The sequence below is a fragment of the Cervus elaphus genome, chromosome 20 (genome assembly GCF_910594005.1).
Source record: "Cervus elaphus chromosome 20, mCerEla1.1, whole genome shotgun sequence".
NCBI lineage: Eukaryota > Metazoa > Chordata > Mammalia > Artiodactyla > Cervidae > Cervus > Cervus elaphus.
In genome coordinates this window covers 71362277-71383708 of record NC_057834.1, presented here as the reverse complement: position 1 = coordinate 71383708, position 21432 = coordinate 71362277, and the positions used below count along the sequence as shown (strand labels likewise).

General features: G+C 42.4%; 1 protein-coding gene across 1 annotated transcript in view; it reads right to left on the bottom strand.

Annotated features, from left to right (window-relative positions):
* Positions 1-12404: 12404 nt before the first annotated feature.
* The window catches only part of ALG14 (ALG14 UDP-N-acetylglucosaminyltransferase subunit), a 97419-nt gene continuing 88391 nt past the window's right edge, over positions 12405-21432 (bottom strand). Inside the window, exon 4 of the mRNA XM_043876628.1 lies at positions 12405-12838. Within this exon, the coding sequence (XP_043732563.1) occupies positions 12608-12838 (231 nt within the window). The 3' untranslated portion in view covers positions 12405-12607. The remainder of the gene's footprint in view (positions 12839-21432) is intronic.

Here is a 21432-nt window from a genome sequence, read left to right as displayed (position 1 = left end):
TATGGGAATCCCTTTGTGTGTTATTTGTTGTTTCTCCCTTGCTGCTTTTAATATCTGTTCTTTGTGTTTGATCTTTGTTAATTTGATTAATTTGTGTCTTGGGGTGTTTCGCCTTGGGTTTATCCTGTTTGGGACTCTCTGGGTTTCTTGGACTTGGGTGGCTATTTCCTTCCCCATTTTAGGGAAGTTTTCAGCTATTATCTCCTCAAGTATTTTCTCATGGCCTTTCTTTTTGTCTTCTTCTTCTGGGACTCCTATGATTCAAATGTTGGGGCGTTTCACATTGTCCCAGAGGTCCCTGAGGTTGTCCTCATTTCTTTTGATTCTTTTTTCTTTTCTCCTCTCTGCTTCATTTATTTCTACCATTTTATCTTCTACCTCACTTATCCTATCTACTGTCTCCGTTATTCTACTCCTGGTTCCCTCCAGAGTGTTTTTGATCTCATTTATTGCATTATTCATTTTTAATTGACTCTTTTTTATTTCTTCTAGGTCTTTATTAAACATTTCTTGCATCTTTTCAATCCTTGTCTCCAGGCTATTTATCTGTAACTCCATTTTGTTTTCAAGATTTTGGATCATTTTTATTATCATTATTCTAAATTCTTTTTCAGGTAGATTCCCTATCTCCTCCTCTTTTGTTTGACTTGCTGGGCATTTTTCATGTTCCTTTACCTGTTGGGTATTTCTCTGCCTTTTCATCTTGTTTAGATTGCTGTGTCTGGAGTGGGCTTTCTGTATTCTGGAGGTCTGTGGTTCCTTTTTATTGTGGAGGATTTACCCAGTGGGTGGGGTTAGACGATTGGGTTGTCAAGGTTTCCTGGTTAGGGAAGCTTGCGTCGGTGTTCTGGTGCGTGGAACTTGATTTCTTCTCTCTCCTTTCAAAGACAATGGGCTGCTTTTCTGGGCGCCTGATGACCTCAGCTAGCGATCAGAAGTTGTTTTGTGAAGTTTGCTCTGCGTTCAGTTATTCTTTGGATGAATTTGTAGGAGAGAAAGTGGTCTCCCCGTCCTATTCCTCCACCATCTTGGCTCCTCCCATATGTATCTATTCTTATTCAAATTCTTTTCCCATGCAGGTTATCACAGAATATTGAGCAGAGTTCCCTGTGCTATACAGTAGGTCCTTGCTGTCTATCTATTTTAAAAAGGGCACTGTGGGCATGTCAATCCTAGACTCCCAATCTGTCTCCCCCTGCTGCCCTCCCCCGCCCCTGACCCCGGCCCTCCATCTTCCTCGCTGGTAACTATAAATTTGTTTCCTAAGTTTTTCAGTCTGTTTCTGTTTTGTAAATAAGATCATTTGTAAGCAACGTCATATAATATTTGTCTTTCTCTGTCTGACTTACTTCACTCAGTATGATAATCTCTGGGTCCATCCAGTTGAGTTCAGTTGTTCAGCCCGTGTTTGACTCTTTGTGACCCCACAGACTGCAGCACGCCAGGCCTCCCTGTCCATCACCAACTCCTGGACTTTATTCAAACTCATATCCATTGAGTCAGTGATGCCATCCAACCATCTCATCCTCTGTTGTCCCCTTCTCCTCCTGCCTTCAATCTTTCCCAGCATCATGGTCTTTTCAAATGTGTCAGTTCTTCACATCAGGTGGCCAAAGTATTGGACTTTCAGCTTCAGCATCAGTCCTTCTGATGAATATTCAGGACTGATTTCCTTTAGGATGGACTGGTTGGATCTCCTTGTAGTCCAAGGGACTCTCAAGAGTCTTCTTCAACACCACAGTTTAAAAGCATTAATTCTTCGGTGCTCAGCTTTCTTTATAGTCCAACTCTCATACCATACATGACTACTGGGAAAACCATAGCTTTGACTAGATGAGCTTTTTTTGGCAAAGTAATGTCTCTGCTTTTTAATATGCTGTCTAGGTTGGTCATAACTTTTCTTCCAAGGAGCAAGCATCTTTTAATGTCATGGCTGCAGTCACCATCTGCAGTGATTTTGGAGCCCCCCAAAATAAAGTCTGTCACTGTTTCCATTGTTTCCCCATCTATTTCCCATGAAGTGATGGGACCAGATGCCATGATCTTAGTTTTCTGAACGTTGAGTTTTAAGCCAACTTTTTCACTCTCCTCTTTCATTTTCATCAAGAGGCTCTTTAGTTCTTCTTCACTTTCTGCCATAAGGGTGGTGTCATCTGCATATCTGAGGTTATTGATATTTCTCCTGGCAATCTTGATTCCGGTTTCTGCTTCATCCAGCCCAGCATTTCTCATGACGTACTCTGCATATAAGTTAAATAAGCAGGGTGACAATATACAGCCTTGACGTACTCCTTTCCCTATTTGGAACCAGTCAGTTGTTCCATGTCCAGTTCTAACTGTTGCTTCCTGCCTGCATACAGATTTCTCAGGAGGCAGGTAAGGTGGTCTGATATTCCCATCTCTTGAAGAATTTTCCACAGTTTGTTGTGATCCACACAGTCAAAGGCTTTGGCATAGTCAATAAAGCAGAAATAGATGTTTTTTTGGAACTCACGTGCTTTTTTGATGATCCAGCGGATGTTGGCAATTTGATCTCTTGTTGCTCTGCCTTTTCTAGATCCAGCTTGAACATCTGAAGTTCATAGGTCACGTACTGTTGAAGCCTGGCTTGGAGAATTTTGAGCACTACTTTGCTAGCGTGTGAGATGAGTGCAATTGTGTGGTAGTTTGAGCATTCTTTGGCATTGCCTTTCTTCGGGATTGAAATGAAAACTGACCTTTTCCAGTCCTGTGGCCACTGCTGAGCTTTCCAATTTTGCTGATGTATTGAGTGCAGCACTTTCACAGCATCATCTTTTAGGATTTGAAATACCTCAACTGGAATTCCATCACATCCACTAGCTTTGTTCGTAGTGATGCTTTCTAAGGCCCACTTGACTTCACATTCCAGGATGTCTGGCTCTAGGTGAGTGATCATACTCGTGGTTATCTGGGTTGTGAAGATCTTTTTTGCATTGTTCTTCTGTGTATTCTTGCCACCTCTTCTTAACATCTTCTGCTTCTGTTAGGTCCCTACCATTTCTGTCCTTTATTGTGCCCATCTTTGTATGAAATGTTCCCTTGGAATCTCTAATTTTCTTGAAGAGATCTCTAGTCTTTCCCATTCTATTGTTTTCCTCTCTTTCTTTGCACTGATCACTGAGGAAGGCTTTCTTATCTCTCCTTACTATTCTTTGGAACTCCGCATTGAAATAGGTATATCTTTCCTTTTCTCCTTTGCCTTTTGCCTCTCTTCTTTACAGAGCTATTTGTAAGGCCTCCTCAGACAACATTTTGCCTTTTTGCATTTCTTTTTCTTGTGGATGGTCTTGAGGATGGGCTTATCCATGTTGCAGCAAATGGCATTATTTTGTTCTTTGGAATGGCTGTCAAGTCTCAGACCTTTTACCATATCAGCCATAAACTTTTCTGTAAGTTTTTCTAAAACTTTTCAGCTTTTCTATAAGATTTTGATGAATTTTAAGCTCTCTCTCCATCTTTAGACTTAACTTGTTCAGCTGGGGAATCAATGGACCAAATCTTGGGCCATTCTAGAGGACTTGCTTGGTCACAGGTCCAGAGAACTCAGAAGAAATCAGCATGAAAATGGAGCCTCTATAATCTGGCTGCCAGGCTGGAATTAACAAGGAAACATTTTGGATACTTTTTATTCCCTGCTGAATTTCTGCCAACTCTGTATATGGTATTTCCATAAAAGTCTTGTTTTCTTTCTGTTTTCTTTGAAGAATGAAGCTTCTTTCCCCTTTTTCTGAGAAAGAAGACTATCATTCCAGACTCCACGCCTCCTGCCACTGTTGCCGTCCCTTCTGTTTGATTTCAGCACAAGTCTCAGTTTGCAAATTCTGGGGTTTGGCAATTCACAGGAAGACCCAGAAATGGGAAGGGTGGGCCTATTTGATGTCACTGAAAGATTACTGAAATTCAAGCACTGGCACTTGAATGAAAACTTTAAAAAGTACTCTTTATAATCATTGAATTTTAAATAATTATCCCGAAAAGACCGAGGGAAGAAAAAGGATGCCAAGTTCATATTTCCCTGCCAGAAACATTGTCCTTATTTTCAGTTGAATGGCTTGGCTATTAATTAAGGCTTCGTGCTCTGCGGCTATCTCTTTCTCTACATTCTTGCCACTAATCGTCATACATGTGACACATGACTTCTGTTTAAATACTAAAGTTTATTAGAGTGGAAAAAAAAAAAACCATCAGTTACACAGGAAAGGAAAAGAGATTAGGAATCAAGTCCAAGCATTTGCTTATTCATCTGCATATGGTTAAAAGATTTAAAAGAATTCACTGGTTTCTGTTTCACTGCTACATGCAGGCCAAGGAGCAAGGAGAAGAGAAAAATAAAAAGCATTTTCCTATTCATGGTGTAGAAATACATTTTCTTCCTTTTGCCTCGGAGGGAGAAATCGTTTCCTCTCCTAATATTAAGCCAAAGTAACCAAACTTCGGAGGGATTGGCTCCTTCTGAAAAGTTATTGTTCTCATTACCTATTGCTTTGAAGTGAACTCCTCCAAAACTTAGTGGCAGAAAACAGCAACCATTTAATTCTGCCCAGGGAGGCTCTGGGTCAGAAACTCAACGGGAGCAGAGGGAGACCTTTTCTCTGTTCTGTGGTGTTGGAGCCTCAAGCTGGGAGGACTAAAAAGGCTGGGAGCGAGTCAGATGGTGGGGCTGGAGTCATCTGGAGGTTTCTCCCATCACATGTCCAGCATCTGTATATGGAGATGACCCCAAGCCTGTGCTCAGCTATGACCGTGAACCACAACACCGACAACTGGCCTCTCCGGGAGCCTTGGGCTTCTCGCGGCCTGTGGCTGCCTTCTGAGAGGGCATGCCCCCGGGGAGTGAGTTAAAATGTTTGTCACTTCCCACTCTCACTGCATTCTGGTGGCCATGTTTAGATCTGGGGAAGAGCAGCCAGACTCCATTCCCGCGTGGGGCAGCGGCCAGGTCACACTGCAGAGCACGTGGCTGGCCAACTTTGGAAAGTACAATTCACCTCAGCCGTCTGGGGTCAGGCCCTTAGGCAGGAGGTGGGGAGGGACTTGGGGTGCACTGAGGCCATCTTCTCCCGCCAGCCTCCCCCCCAACCCCGCACTGGCTCTTTTCATCCCATTCTTACTCAGCTCTTCCCCAGTAGCTGGGCTTTGTCCCCAGCACCTTGTCTTTGTTCAGTCTCCCGCTGTGGGCAGAGATGGAATCACAGAAAACAAAAACGCTCCCTGTAGCTGCTTCCTGGCTGGTGCGCTTAGTTTTCTGTTTTGTCTTTCTTCATCTGTATACACACCCACAAATATCTACAGACAGATTCGGTGACTACTGATAGGGTTTTTCATCGAGAAATAATTCATATGACGTAAGGTACATCCATTTAAAGCATACAACTCAGTGTGTTTAGTATGTTCAAAGTTGTACAAACCATCACCACCATCTAATTACCACTCAAAACAAAAGAAATCCCATATCTACTTAAAGTTACCCTCATTGCCTCCTTCCACAGCCCCTCGGACTTCCCAGGTGGCACTAGTGGTAAAGAACCTGCTGCCAATGCAGGAGAGATGTAAGAGACATGGGTTCGATCCCTGGGTGGGGAAGATCCTCTGAAGGAGGGCATGGCAACCCACTCCAGTATTCTTGCCTGGAGAATCCCATGGACAGAGGAGCCTGGCGGGCTACAGTCCATGAGGGTTGCAAAGAGTCAGACACGACTGAGCGACTTAGCACAGCACAGCCCCTTGGAAACAATGAATCTACTTATTCTCAATGGATTTGCCTATTCTGCACAGTTCATATACACACAATCATACAATACATTGGCTTGTTCCCCTTAGCATGTCAAGGTTCATTCATCCATGCTGTAGCATGTTATGAATTAGTACTTCATCCCTTTGGTGACTGAATGATATTGCATTGTACAGATACACCACTTTTGCTAATCCATCCATTTGTTGGTGGATGTCTGGGTTGTTTTTACCTTTTGACTATTGTGAATAATGCTGGTATGAATGTTTGTGTACAGGTTTTTGTGTGAACATATGTTTTCAATTCTCTGGGGTATATACCTCAGAGTGGAATTGCTGGATCATACGGTAACTTTAATTCTTTGAGAAACTGCCAAATTGTTTTTCACAGCTGCTGAACCATTTTCCATTCCCACCAGCAATGTGAGGGTTCAGTTCCTCCACATTCTTGGCAACACTTGTTATTTTCTGCTTTGTTTGATAAAGGCCATCCTAGAGGGCAGGAAGTGGTTGCTGTGCTTAGTTTAAGGACAACTACCTCTAGGACCTGATATACCAAGGGAGCCTCCTTGGTTGCCTGGAGACATCAGGTTGCATAGGGCTTGCTATGTTAGGCTCTGTGCTAAAGGCATTACATGTATTTTCTAGTTTAATGCTCACAGCTCTAAAAGTAGGTACCATTATTATGCCTATTTGACAAGTAAAGTGAGGCACACAACAACTTACTAGAAAAGGGATGAGGTTTGGAAGACATGAATTTCTCATATTAAAAAAAAAAAGGCTAGAGAATTTGGATGCTAATATAGGAGTTTGGTGGCCTAAGTAAAAGTTAAAAAAAAATTTTTTTTTTTCCAAAACAAAACAAAATCACCAGGAAGATTATAACTGGTAGCATTTTAAGCTGGCCTAGAATTCTACCCCATGATGCCCACACCCTGTATGATCCCCTATCTTGGGAGTTGTTGCTGTTTAGTCACTAAGTTGTGTCTGACTCTTCTGCGACCCCATGGACTATAGCCCGCCAGATTCCCTTGTCCGTGGGATATTCCGGGTAAGAATCCTGGAGTGGGTCGCCATTTCCTTCTCCAGAGGATCTTCCCAACCTAGAGACTGAACCCACATCTCCTGCACTGGCAGGCACATTCTTTCCCACTGAGTCACCTGGGAAGCCCCCAGGTAGGAGTGGGACATGTGAATATCATGGGCTATTAATCTCCTGATGACATTATGCTAATATAGCAAAAGGGATTTTTTGGATATTATTATGGTCCCTAAGCAGTTGACCCTGAGTTAATTAAAAGGGAGATTACCCTAGGTGTGTCTGACCCAGTCATGTGAGTCCTTAAAAGACAAGCAGCAACAGCGACTCTCCTGCCAGCTTGTAAGAAACAGATCACCATCGGGGACTTCCCTGGCAGTCCGGTGGTTAAGATTCCGATGCCTGGCTGGGGAACTAAGATCCCATATGCCATATAGCAAACCGCCCACCTACCCCCCCAAAGAAAAAGAAACAGGTCACTATGAGTCCTACAACTGCAAGGAAACGAATTCACCCAGCAACACCCTGAATAACTTTGGAAGATCCAGAGGTTCAGATCAGAGTCCAGTCCTGGCTGTCACCTGGATTACAGCCTTGTGAGACCATGAGTAGAGAATCAGTTAAGTCTGGCATGGGTTTCTAAGCAAGAGCTGTGAGATAATAAGTATTATTCTAAGCCTGTAACTGCAGCACTTTTGTTACACAGCAATAGAAAACTGGTAGACAGGGCACACACTGACGGAAGGCTGCTAGACGAGGTGAACTCATTGGCGTGTCATTATAAACAGCAGCTCTCAAAATGAGAACATGAGGTCAAGATTATTGTCATAAGACATATTGAAATGTTATTTGCCTTTTCCCCTCCACATTCTTTCATTATTTTGTGGGATAATGGAAAGTGTCCTTATATATTCTTATGTTCAAAAACATTCTGGTTTAATTTCTAATGTGGTAAATATTGACAAATATAGCCCATATAAACAGAAGTTCATTGGGATCTTTCAGCAATTTTTAATGAGGTCTTGAGACCAAAAAGCTTGAGAAGTACTGATCCAGATGAAATGGAACTAGTAGAAGTAGGCCTGCTGCTGCTGCTGCTGCTGAAGTCGCTTCAGTCGTGTCCTTCTCTGTGCGACCCCATAGATGGCAGCCCACCAGGCTCCTACGTCCCTGGGATTCTCCAGACAAGAACACTGGAGTGGGTTGCCATTTGCTTCTTTAATGCATGAAAGTGAAAAGGGAAAGTGAAGTCGCTCAGTTGTGTCTGACTTTGAGACCCCCAAGGACTGCAGCCTACCAGGCTCCTCCGTCCATGGGATTTTTCCAGGCAAGAGTACTGGAGTGGGTTGCCATTGCCTTCTCCTAGAAGTAGGCCTAGACAAAGTCTAAAGGTGTAAGAATTTATGTACTTACCTTATGGTACATGCTGTCCTGAGCTGTGGTAGGTATGACCAAGAATGAAGCAAGGACACAATAGTATGAGGCATAGTCCCTCAAGTAAGACAAACGTAAATAATCAGCAAAAGCATTGGTGTCTTCCCTTCACAGGTGTTTATAAGCACAAGGCATTGCAATCTGGTGGTCTGTAATCAGCTTTAACTTTGTGTGTGTGGCCAGGACACGGAGTGTGGAGAGGGGCTTCCCTGGTGGCTCAGTGGTTGAGACTCTGCCTGCCAATCCAGGGGACATGAGTTCCATCCCTGATGTGGCAAGATCCCACATGCCGTGGAGCAGCTAAGCTCACGTGCCACAATTACTGAGCTTGGGCTCTAAAGCCCGGAAGCCGCAACTACTGAAGCCCGCAAGCCTAGAGCTCATGTTCCGAAACAAGAGAAGCCACTGCAGTGAGAAGCCTGCGTATCTCAACTAGAAAAAAGCCTGAGCAGCAACAAGACCCAGTGCAGTCAATAAATAAATAAAATTATATGTATATATAAAAAAGAAGTGCATAGAGAAGTTGCTGAAACCAGGCTAAGGGTAACAGGGGAGATATTATGGGAAGTGGGAAGAGGACAAATATATCAGGCACTCGGCCTCAAATCTCATCTAAAGTGTCCCTTTCTTAGAGAATCCTTTCCTGATATTCCCCTTATAGCACCCGGCACTGTATTCCCATCACAGCATCCTGTTGATCTACTTTTTAGCACTTTTCATATTTCAAAACTAACATAGCTGTTCAAGTTAAGTCTGGCTGGAGCAAGTGTACCTTGGTTCAAATGCCAGCTCTGCTACTTCCTAGTTACAGAATCTTAGATAAATTACTTAATCTCTTTATGCCTCAGTTCCTCAACAAATGTGTTAACAAGAAATTTATGTTAAAGAGTTAGCTGAGTTGTGACCATGGCACTAAATAGGAAGGCTTGATACGAACTAGTTCAAAGGCAGAATTGATGGGTAAAATCAGATGACAAGGACAGAAGAGAATGAAAAGACAAGAGAAAATTATGGGGCTTTTTTTTAAAAAAGGCAATCTATTATATGTGGCTTAAAGAGAGTAACAAAACAAAAATTACTCCAAAGTTTGTGATTTGAGCGAGTTGGCAGAGCCTGGCATTGGGTGATCACTCTGGAGAGAAAAGGCGGAGACATGTCAAATCCGTGTTTAAAGTGAGTGGCAACAAGAACACAACTTGCTTTTCTTTTTTTTTTTTATTTGTATTAGTTGGAGGCTAATTACTTTACAATATTGTAGTGGCTTTTGCCATACATTGATATGAATCAGCCATGGATTTACATGTGCTCCCCATCTTGCTTTTAGAGTGTTGGGCTTTTGAGACTTACAGAAGCAGGCTCATCACAACCCACTCCAGTCTTCTTGCCTGGAAAATCCCTTGGACAGAGGAGGCTGGTGGGCTATAGTCCATAGGGTCGAAAAGAGTCGGACATGACTAAAGCAACTTAGCACACATGCACAAATGACATTATTGAGGATAAAAGACGCTTCATGTAAAAGAGTTTGCTACCAAACTCTTATTGGTGAGCTGGGGATTTTTAGAAGATATGAAGCATGATTCCAGGCAGGGAGCTGCACAGTACGGGGTGGTACATTTCCCAATGTTAACCTCTCCTGGTAAAGGCAATTAAAGGGTGTTTGAAGTTGCTTTTGTAAGGGAAAGCTTGGGCCAGCTCCATTCTAGCAAGGAACTCTTGCTATTCAGTTTAAAACTGTACAACATTCCTCTTGTTGACATGGTATCATAGCACTCTTTGTTCCAGGCGCAAGCTTCCTGTGATGACTCTTGGAAGCCCTCTCTGAAACAGTTTGGTTTTGACCTGGCAAGCTGCTGAGACCCTTCAGGACAGCTGAATTGTAGATAAAATCTTCCAGGGAAGTAGGTGTGGGCAGGATGTGTGGTTTGCCTGCCTCTCATTTCAAGACTGATACAACTAATTTCTCATGAGCAGTCTCTACCAGTAAGAGCTGCATTCCCAAGTGTTTCAAGAGAAATTGGAAAAGACAAGCTAGCTACTGATTTCTTCAGTTTGAATCGAGAGTAGAGCGCTAGCTTTCTTTATACCACAGAAATGCACAGCAGGAGAACGGCCTCTACTGCAACCTCAAATCAGCCTCTTTTGCTAAAGTGTGATCCTGAGGACTTGAATTAGTCGTAACAAGAAGGCACAGGGGAACACGAATTTGTTTACCAAATAACCTGGAACTGAGCAGGAACCTGGAACTGATTCTGTGTGGCTCTGCCAGGCTCTGAATGCGTGCACAGCAGCCCCAGACCCTGCAGATGTTTCTAAACTTTTAGTGATATACATAAGATTCTTTCTCTGACATTCCAGACTAACCACTGTCTAAGTTAAGGCTTTGCAAAACATCTGGGACATATGTTTCTGGAAAAAATCATGGTCTCTTTACTACAATTCTCCATGGCCTAAGCCAGTGCAGGAGCCAAGTCAGCAGGCTTAGCTGTGGGGCCCCCGGGGCAGTTGCCCTGGAGCACAGACAGGCATTAAATGCACAGAACACAGGTCCAATTTCACTGAGCAACTATTCACCCAGTGGCACTTACAAACAAACTCAAACACACATAAAATATATGTGCTACTGTCCCCCAAAAAATCACTTTCTCCCTAGAAGAGTAGAGGCTTACTTCATTTCCACTCCTGGTTGAACCACACAAATATGTTGTCTGACATTTCAGACCTTTATGTCACGTGACACGGAGCCAGTGCCTGAGGTTTGAGAATTAAAGTCAACGTGCAATGAATTAGCGCTTGGCTATCCATGGCCACCAAACCCAGTCAGCAAGGTACTTTTTCTGTTCTGAGTGTCTTCTGCCATGTGCTTCTCCAGGCAAAAACCCAGGAAAAGGTACTGATGACAGATGAGCCTACTTGACTGCAGAGAAGATTTTCTAAAAGTACAAGAAAGGCTGGAGTAGCCTCAGTGTTTTAACTGTAGGTCATCTTGGATGATCACTCTTTTCTCCAAAAGTCAATTTCTTTTTCAATTTCTATTTTTTTATTAGCTTTATATCATACTTATAAAAAAGATTTAAGAGAGGAAAAAAAATTAACAAACATCACAAAAGGTCTTCTCATTGTCTGTTGCCTTGTTAAAATAGCAAGGAAGGGAATGGAATTCCTGTTTATTGCAGACCTGCCAGGCCAGGCCCTGCACTGGGTGTTATATTTCTGTTAAAGTTGACATGGCTGTTTAGGAGGAGAGATTCTCAAGCTGGGCCAGCTAAATAATCTGCGAGGTCCAGTGCAAAATACAGTTAGAGCCTCTTGTTCATAATATGTGAAGAATTCAAGAGGGAGACAGCAGAGTGAGGGGCCCTCCTAACTATGGGTCCCTAAACTGGCTCTGCTATTAAGTTTGAGCTCGAATTCCCACATTGGCACTTATCAGTCATGTAATCTTGGAAAGTCATCTGTAAAATGGGGATAAAAACAGACTCTACCTCACTGAGTTACTATTAGAGTTAAATCAGTTACTATTTGAAAAGTACTTAGAAGAATACCTGGCATACAACAAGCACTCACCTAAATGTTAAGTAAATACACACTTTACTGAGCTTACACATCTTAAAATGCCAGAGACAACTATAGCCACGAAATGCTGAATTTACTAAAACGCTAAAAAAAGTGTTTTGAGAGTTCGGCCCTGATACACAGAAACATGTTCTTACTCCTATGACAGTAGTTACCTTTCCATTTATTTTAACAAACAAAAGATTTTTAAAAGATATTCTGGATTGAGGCCAACTACTCACAAAGCAAAACTGAAGAATAAAAAAAGATACTGGTTTATGCGCTCAGTTCTGGAAGCCTGTGGAGTGCAAATTGTCATGAAGCCAATTTAATATAACTGCTTCCTTTATGCCGAAAGGATTCACCAGGGACCTCTCTGTTTCCATACAGGAAATAAAGCCTGTTGTGTCTGAACAAAAACTAAGAAATATTTTTCTTTCTATAATGTAGAATACTGTAAAAAAAAAAAAACCAACCAAACAAAAAACCTATAGAACAGGAAACGTGGCTAATCATACAAATTCTATATTTAGCCCTAGAAAAAATATTAAGTAAAACAAGTCAGGAGACAATTTGCAGGCAGTGATAAATACTTTTATATAGAAAGGAAATCTGGAGCACAGAGACATACATACTTAATAGTTTATTAATGTCTGTTTTATAAGAGGAACCTCAGTTTCCTCACTGGGTTACTGACACATTTCTTCACTCTTGACCACCAATAATTCTCAGGATTTTCAAAAGCTTTTTTATAAAAAACAAGTTTTTTTGTTCCCCATTTACAATAAACACTGTTGCTAGCAAAATTCTAAAGAAGTAAGTTGTCGTAGGTCAAACAATTCGCCCGAGGTACACAGATTTCGGATACTTCTCCTTAAGAGTCGGCCACTGAACAATGAAGTAATCGGAGAGGTGAAACAGAATCTTTCCGGACAGGGATAAATGTTCCACTCGGCAGATGCTCTCAACGTAGACAATGATCACTTTCTTTATTCCCAGTATCCCAAGGAGAAGGGCAGATATACAGATAGGAACACATGTTCCTGGTCCGTTACACAACACCTTGGGAAAAAAAAAGTTGAAGGTCAAATAACAACACAGGATACTACTCTAAGTGAGGCATTTAAAATTAAAAACATTCTAATCTTAAGAGTTTTTTTTTTTTTTTTTTTTAAATTCCAAGTCTTGAGTGATTCCCTGTTAAGATTCAGTCTGCAGCAAACTCATGTGCTTGGGACCCAAGTGGAGCTGTGCTGTTGGCTCCCCAGCTTATCAACTGTGTGACGTGGGGAAAATTACTTTACTTCTCTGCACCTGGGAGGCCTGCCTTGTGCTAAGGGAGGTGTGTATACAGTGCCCAGTGTTGGGCCAGCACCCACGGGATGGGTGTGTGTTGCTCTTCTGACTGCTCTGTGGATCTTGAATGTTAAATATATGGAAACCAGCTGTGATTCACTGTTTTCTAATGTGCTGACTTGTGTTGATTTTTTTTAAAGCAATCTTTATAATAGTTGGAGGACTGACATGAAAGATATAGGAGAAAATGTCTTTAAATGACTAAATTATGTGGAACATTTTTGTTGGAGGTAGAATCACTGAAGTTCAATCAAAAAAAAAAAAAAAAAAAAACCACTCCCAAAAAAGGGGGATATTTGAGAGAAGGCTACCAAATGAATGAGATTTTCCCTCAAGAGAATTCAATCCACACTTGTAATCCAGAGACTTTTAATGCTTTGAAGCCTGCTAATCTTTTTTTTTTTTTTTTTTTTTTATAGAAAGCCACTGGTTAAAAACAAATTTTTTTTTTTTTGGTTAAAAACAATTTAGTTGCTGAATTTAACAAGAGAAATTAAAATTTAACTCATAGAGTAACTGCAAAGAATTTTTATAAGTTTTTTAAGAAAATGAGAGGAAACCTATCACACAGAACTGTTGGTAAGATCATTGTTTGTTGCTTAGATGCTAAGCTGTGTCCAACTCTTTGTGACTCCATGGACTGTAGCCCACCAGGCTCCTCTATCCATAGGATTTTCCAGGCAAGAGTACTGCAGTGGGTTGCCACTGCCTTTGCCAGGTGATCTTCCCGACCCAGGGGATCAAACCTTCTGTGTTTCCTGCATTGGCAGGCAGATTCTTTACCACTGAGCCAAGATCATTTATTATTATTTTTAAAACATTTTGCACATCTTAATCATATGTTCATGTTGACTGAATTAGTAAAACCTAATTAAACATTTTTTACTCCAAAAATCATAAAACAGATCTGTGGTTGTCAACACACACTTACTAGGCATAGCCTACGATGTCACATGATCACTTCGGCACAAGGTCCACAAAACTTATTAGACATTTGCAACCCCATGGACTGTAGTCTGCTAGTCTCCTCTGTTCTTGGGATTTTTCAGGCAAGAATACTGGAGGGGGTTGCCATTTCTTCCTTCAGGGGATCTTCCTGACCCAGGGATCAGCAGGTGGATTCTTTACCACTGAGCCACCTGGGAAGCCTCAGAGAATTTTAGAGCTGAAATAACCATCTGAGCATTGCAGGGACCCTCTCTGACAGACATGTGTCACAGCTGTGACACCAGAAGAATATAAGGGTTTGGTAAAGGGCATGTGACCTAAGCCCCACATTTCCACAAGGTAGGACCACCTAGAATACCATTCACAAGAGCTCTGGGGTCAGACAGAGTAACCTGTTTTCTGGTGGGAACCAATCCTTTTTAGTCTTCCTCAGCTCTTACCTACAAGTTAAACAAACCCCTGCCTGTCTCCTATGAAGAAGTTTTGTTCAGACTTTCTCCTGAAGTCCCAGCTACTAAGCTGCCCTCCAGGCCAGTGCTCTTTAATCCTCAATGAGTTGCCCCATAACCTTTCTTCATAGACCCTCAAGGGAGCATGAACGAAAGAAAATGGGACAGCGAGTTCCATATATATGCATTAATATATGATATTTGTTATTCTCTAACATACTTCACTCTGTATAATAGGCTCTAGGTTCATTCACATCATTAGAACTCACTCAAATTTATTCCTTTTCATGGCTGAGTGATATTTCATTGTATGTACATCCCACAACTGCTTTATCCATTCATCTGTCAATGGACATCTAGGTTGCTTCCATGTCTTAGCTATTGTAAATAGTGCTGCAATAAACACTGGGGTACATGCATCTTTTTCAGTTATGGTTTTCTCAGGGAATATGCTCAGTAGTGGGATTGTTGGGTCATACAATATTTTTATGCCTAGTTTTTTAAGGAGTCTCCATACTGTTCATCATAGTAGTTGCATCAATTTACATTCCTACCATGCATCAATTTACTTTCCTACCAACAGGGCAAGAGGGTTCCCTTTTCCCCACAACCTCTCCACCATTTATTGTTCATAGATTTTTTTATTGATGGCCATTCTGACTAGTGTGAGGTCATACCTCATTGTAGTTTTGATTTGCATTTCTCTAATAATGAGCAGTGTTGAACATTTTTTTCATGTGTTGATTAGCCATCTGTATGTCTTCTTTGGAGACATGTCTGTTGAGGTCTTCTGCCCACTTTTTGATTGGGTTGTTTATTTTTCTGGTAACAATGGTAATCTTAATTACCACCTCGGCTCTCACTACCACTATTTATTAACAACCCACTGTGGTCAGGTACTGTACTAAACATCTCACATGTATTCTTTTCTCTATATCTCAGGTGTATTTTTTAAAATTTTTAACTGGAGGACAATGTTGTGTTGGTCTCTGCCATACAACAATGTGAAGCAGCCGTAAGTATGCATATGTCCCCTCCCTCCTGTATTCTTTAAGTTAATCCTCACAGCAATCATTTGAGGCAAATTTTTGGTTCCCTATTCACAGAATATGAAAACTGAGATGCAGAGACCGGACCAGTTGCCTGATCATGCATTGGAGAGGTGGAGTTCCACTGTTTCCGGTCTCCTTTCCTCTATGTGACTCCTAACTGTATGTGGGAAATAGAGACTGGACTAGATGACCTTTCCTGTTAGTTCCAGGATTCTAGAATTCTCTGAGTCTCATTTGTTTCTGGGTTTGTCTGAAGCCTGAGTTACAAGATTGTTCTGAATCCTTTCAGGGTTTAGAATTCTAAAAATCCTATTAATGCAAGGTTTCTCAATAGCGGCACTATTGACATTTTGGACTGGATTATTTTTGCTTGCGGGGGCCAGTCCTGTGCACTGTAGGATGTTGAGCAGCATCCCTGGCCTCTACCCACAAGATTCCAGTAGCCAAGACGATCAAGAATGTCTCTGGGCACTGCCAACTCTCCAGTTGAGAGCCACTATGTTAATGTATTCCCTAATCCTTGGATTATTTGTGCTGCTTTTTCTCATTTTGTTCTCCCATAGCACAGAACAAAGTAAAACCTGCAGCTAAAAAAAATAATAAAAAGGGTTGCATGTTCTATCTTGAATGTCACAAAAGTATTTTCATGTTTGTTGCCTTAAAAAAAAAAAAAAGAGTACAGGGCCCCTGACTCAGTAGTGAAGAATTCGCCTGCCAATGCAGAAGACATGGAATTGATCCCTGATCTGAGAAGATTCCACATGCCACAGAGCAACTAAGCTTGCGTGCCACAACTATTGAGTCTGTGCTCTGGAGCCTGAGAGCCGCAACTATTGAGCCCACCTGCTGCAAATACTGAAGCCTGCGTGCCTAGAGCCCATGCTCCCCAACAAGAGAAGCCACCGCAACGTGAAGCCTGTGCACCGCAGCTAGAGAGAAGCCCCCACTCACTGCAACTAGAGAAGAGCCTGCATAGCAAAGACCCAGCACAGCCAAAAATTAATAAATTTTAAGAAGTACATATCTACACGTGTCCATTCAGTATCTGGTTGGCTGACTATATACAAGCTGTGAATATACTGATAGAGATGTCTGGAGATAGAAGGGGAAATGACTGGGCAGTGGTGGGAGACACTTTACTAACCTGCCATAGACCAGAAGCAGAGACTGTTAAGATAAAAGTGGAAATTAAAGGCATTTTGTTTGTTTGCCTCTGCTGTATCTTTATTTTGAGGTACCTTACTGCAAAAGTCCTAGGAACAATAAAATCACAAAACCCTAAAGACTAAAAAAAAAAAACAAACCTTAAAACTTAAGTGAAGGAAAGCTTTTAATTACATACAGGTTTTAAATCTGAGTTTTACAGAAGCCTTATTATTGCTGTTGTTTAGTTGTGAAGTCGTGTCTGACTCTTTTGGGACCCCATGGACTGTAGCCTGCCAGGCTCCTCTGGGAGTTCATGGGATTTTCTAGGCAAGAATACGGGAGTAGGTTGCCATTTTCTTCTCTAGGGCATCTCCTGGACCCAGGGATCGAACCTGTGTCTCCTGCATTGCAGGTGGATTCTTCACCACTGAGCTACCAGGGAAGACCTTACAGAAGCCTAGGTAAATATTGAAAAATTGTGGATTAAGGAATTTCTGTCATTCAACGAAGCATATCATAAAGACTTATTTCAAGCACTAAATAGAATTTACTGAAGACAGCCTGGGGAAAGAAGATTTTAAACAATATAATGGTTCAAATTGTCTTTTTAATTTATAAAAAACACAGAAATTCTCTTTCTTATTTTTCTCTTTCCTAAAATACAAATTCTCAGTAAACATGGGTGCAGTGTTATTACTATATTTCTACCTCACTGTTTTGTAAGCTGCTTGTGAGCACGGTCAACTTCTAGTATAATCTATGCTGTGCCATGTGACGAAACAGGCACTCATTGAATTCTGCTGAAGGAAGGAGGAAAAGAATGCACTGAGGGACAGGGAAGCTGGAAATCATTTGCCTGTCATACATGAAGTCAAAGGCTCCTGTTGCCAGACTCGACCTTGTTTGTAGCTCTATCACACACATTCATCATGAGCATAAAGGCTGTGACTGACAGCTTAAAAATTCTTTTTTTTTTTTAACCATCTCACATCCATTGCCTTTTCCTCAGGGGAACCACTGTACCCCTTGCTCTCAACTTAAGTGCTTGAACAGAGTTGAGTTCACACTCAACTACAAGGAGAGGACATACGACTTTAGTCTGACCAGTGAGGGCCCTAAATTTCCCTGGCAAAAATCATTTGTTCAGGGAACAGCATCTAATCCAGTGAGTAACCACAAGACATAGCAGGTCATGTGCTGGGGCTGCTAAGAGAGCAGTACCTTCTCTGCTGCACTGGCGCCTAGGAGAAGGTGGGCCTGGCACTGTTAGTATCTCTCTTGCCACCATGTGGAGAGCTGAGAATGAAGCCGTCACACAGCATAATGGAGCAGAGCTGAGAGATGAAGACAGGCCAGGTCCCAAAGGTAGCATTTCAGATCCATGAAGCCAGCTGTGCCTGAAGGAAACCAGATCTAGTCCTAGGTTTGGCAGGCATGTGAGGGAATACATTCCATTTTTGTTTAAGCCAGTTTGAATCAGGACTTCTGTCACTAGCAATAAAAAGCATCCCAACTGACACAGCCCTTTATTTTGTCTAACTTATTGCCTAGCCTCTGATTGTTTACGGCGCCAACCAGTAGGTGCTCATATGGGCCTGCTGGATGAATTAACAAATCAATCAATAAATGTCTCTGAAAGCAGGAAACCCAAGACATATATATGCTAAGGATAATGTAAGTTATGGGTCCAGAAAACAGAAAGAGGTTAGGGCTAATATAAACATGAAGTCATGAGGGTAGATGAGCCAGATCAAGGATTAAGAGCAGTTACAAAAGGACTGTTGTTCCATAGATTTGGGTCACCACAGGTCAAGTCCTGTTGGTTGAGATATGACACTGGTACACGCATGACAACATATATTTAACTAGGGTAGTCTGAACTTTACTGCTAGCCTAGTACAAACCCCATACACAGAATATGGGCCAAGACCTCCGGGGTCCTAGGTTGGTTTGAAGGTCAGTGAGAGTGATCTAAGCATATGAAGGTGAGCTTGAAAGCCAGATGGAGTGAAAGTTAAAGTGTTAATTGCTCAGCTGTGTCTGACTCTTTGTGACCCCATGGACTGTAGCCCACCAGGCTCCCCTGCCCGTGGGGTTTTCCAGACAAGAATACTGGAGTGGGCAGTCATTCCCTTCTTCAGGGGATCTTATTGATCCAGGGATGGAACCCGGGTCTCTTTCATTGGCAGGTGGATTCTTTATCATCTGAGTCACCTGAAAGCAAGATGTGTGTGAAAGTTAGTCGTGTCTGACTCTTTGTGACCCAATGGACTGTAGCCGGTTAGGCTTCTCTGTCCATAGGATTTTCCAGGCAAGAACACTGGAGTGGGCTGCCATTTCTTTCTCCAGAGGATCTTCCTGACCAAGGGATCGAACCTGGGTCTTTCGCATTGCAAGCAGACTCTTCACCATCTGAGCCACTAGAGATGCCCCACAGAGAGCCCAATTATGGCTATAATCTGAAAAGACTGGACAGAAAAGCAGATTCCAACTCTGAGGCCATGGCCTGAAAACTACCTTCTTGCACAGCTTCTTGCTGGTAGAGGTGGAAGCTGGAGAGAGCTAATGAACTGCAGGAACACAGCTGCAGGCAAGGTTTCACTGAGCTTCCAGGGCCATGGATAAAGCTGGGGAGAACTCAAACCTATTGTCAAAGCCAAGCTGGCTCAGGCAGGTAGTCTCTGGAGGTCACAGGTCCTGTTGAAACCAACATTTCCATGTATAGGATATTGGTTCCACCATGCTGGAACCAATACAGTGGCAAATGAGATAAATGAGCAGATGAGGAAGGGAGTAAACACTGAGTCCTGGGACTAGTCGGGAGACACGGGAAGAGCTCAGATGTGATGTGAGGCTTTCTATGAAGCCTTACAGGTAGGGCGCTTAAGAATGAACCCTTCTTAGTTTAGAAAATAAGAAAACCACAAGGTGACCTGGCTAAACCAATAAAGACAGGATCTTCAGATTTGGCTAAAAGAAGAGTAGTGGAAACCCTAGAGATGGTTATATCAGTGAATCACTGAGCTAAAATGCAGGGAGGGGGAAAATGAGCAGGAGAGAGGGGGAGCTCACATGCAAAGTGGGGCTGGGGAATGGCTTACAGAATGGAATGAAGGAGCTGTACATGAACATAAAGATTGGGAGAAAAGAGTAAGAATTTAAACTATTTAGTTTAAGATTGGACTGGGAAAAATTGTACTGAGAACATGACAAATGTTAAAAATGGTGGCACAGGAAGGCTACCATCACCAGATTTTCTTTTCAATATTTATAACTTCCCAGCTCAATGTGAAAAGTGCAGAAAAGCATAAAGAAAAAAATAATCCTTCTAATCTCATCAATCTGTCAACATTTTGGTGTATTATATATACATTTATATATCACTATAAAATATGTTCATGTATGCACATATATAATTCTGAGAGCTTACATATACATATTATGAAGTTCTTGTCAGTTATACTTTTGTGTGTTGTAAAAAGTTTTTAAAATTCATGATTTTTAATTACTGCATATATTTAATCCTATGGATATATCATAATTTATCCAACTATTCCTTTATTGTTGAAAACTCAGGCTGACTCCTTTTTTTCCTTTTTGCTATTCTAAATCATGTTGTTACGAACATTTCGTATATAAATCTGTGACCCCTAAGGCTTTCATTTTGCATTAAACTAAGTTCCAGAGTTCTTGCTGAGTGAGAGGTTAGAAGAAACAGCTTCAAGGACTTAAGGAAGTTGTAGAAAGTTTAATAAAACAACTGTCCTGAATTGGGGATGGGCCATGTGGCCTTTTGTTTCGCTTTTTTGTTCTTGTCTGGAAACAGAGTTATTTCCCACTGTAAGAGGTGGGGCAGCAGGCCAAGCCCAGCTCTCACAGCACCAGGAGATGCCCCTGTCTGCATCCCCCCTGCAGCCAGTGGATGGGCTGTGACTTGGCTGATGTTTCTGCCTAGGTCTAACCAGGAGCTAGTGGTGCAGAGAGGCAAGGCCAGAGAAGTCTCTGTTCTGGCAGAGGAATCATTGGCGGAATCTGGCATCCAGTACCGGGGGGGCCGGCTACACTGCTCACTGTCCAGCAGGGTGGCAGCACCGCCCCTCCAAACCAGCCCTGAGGCCACGGTTCTCATGGTTCCAGCTGCCCGGCTCCCCAGCTTGTCCCGCCACGTTTACTAATCCTCCTTCATTAGCTTTCCCAGTAACTCTCAGAGCTCTCAACAGTCTTTCACTGAATTCTTTTTCTGTTTCAGTCAGCCAGAGTGGATTTTTATGGTTCGTTAACAAAGAACCTGACCGGTCTGGAAAAAAGACAAAGGCTTTGAGAGCAGCGAATTCAGAGTGAGAGAAGGAACAGTTCATGTCAGAACAGTTGCAGGATATCCTCGGGCAGGGCTCCGAGTGCTGGCCCGCGCGCACAGGAAGAAGCAGTGAGACACGGATGAGGGTGCAGTAGAAAAGGCCGGGGTGAGTGCTCTGGCCAGGGAAAGGACACTCACAAGTCCTCATTTCAGGAGCTGAGGAGGGCAGGAGCAGTGGGATAAAAGCCTCAGAAAACTAGAGAGAGAAGCATCTGAGAGTAATCAAGAGGGTCAGGGAGAAAATGCAGTCAGAGGACAGGTGGTCTATAACACGCAGCGGAGATCGTCAGAGGACAGGGAGGCTGGGGGTGGGCGTTCAGCCTAAGCGAAGGCAGTGCTGAGTGTTGG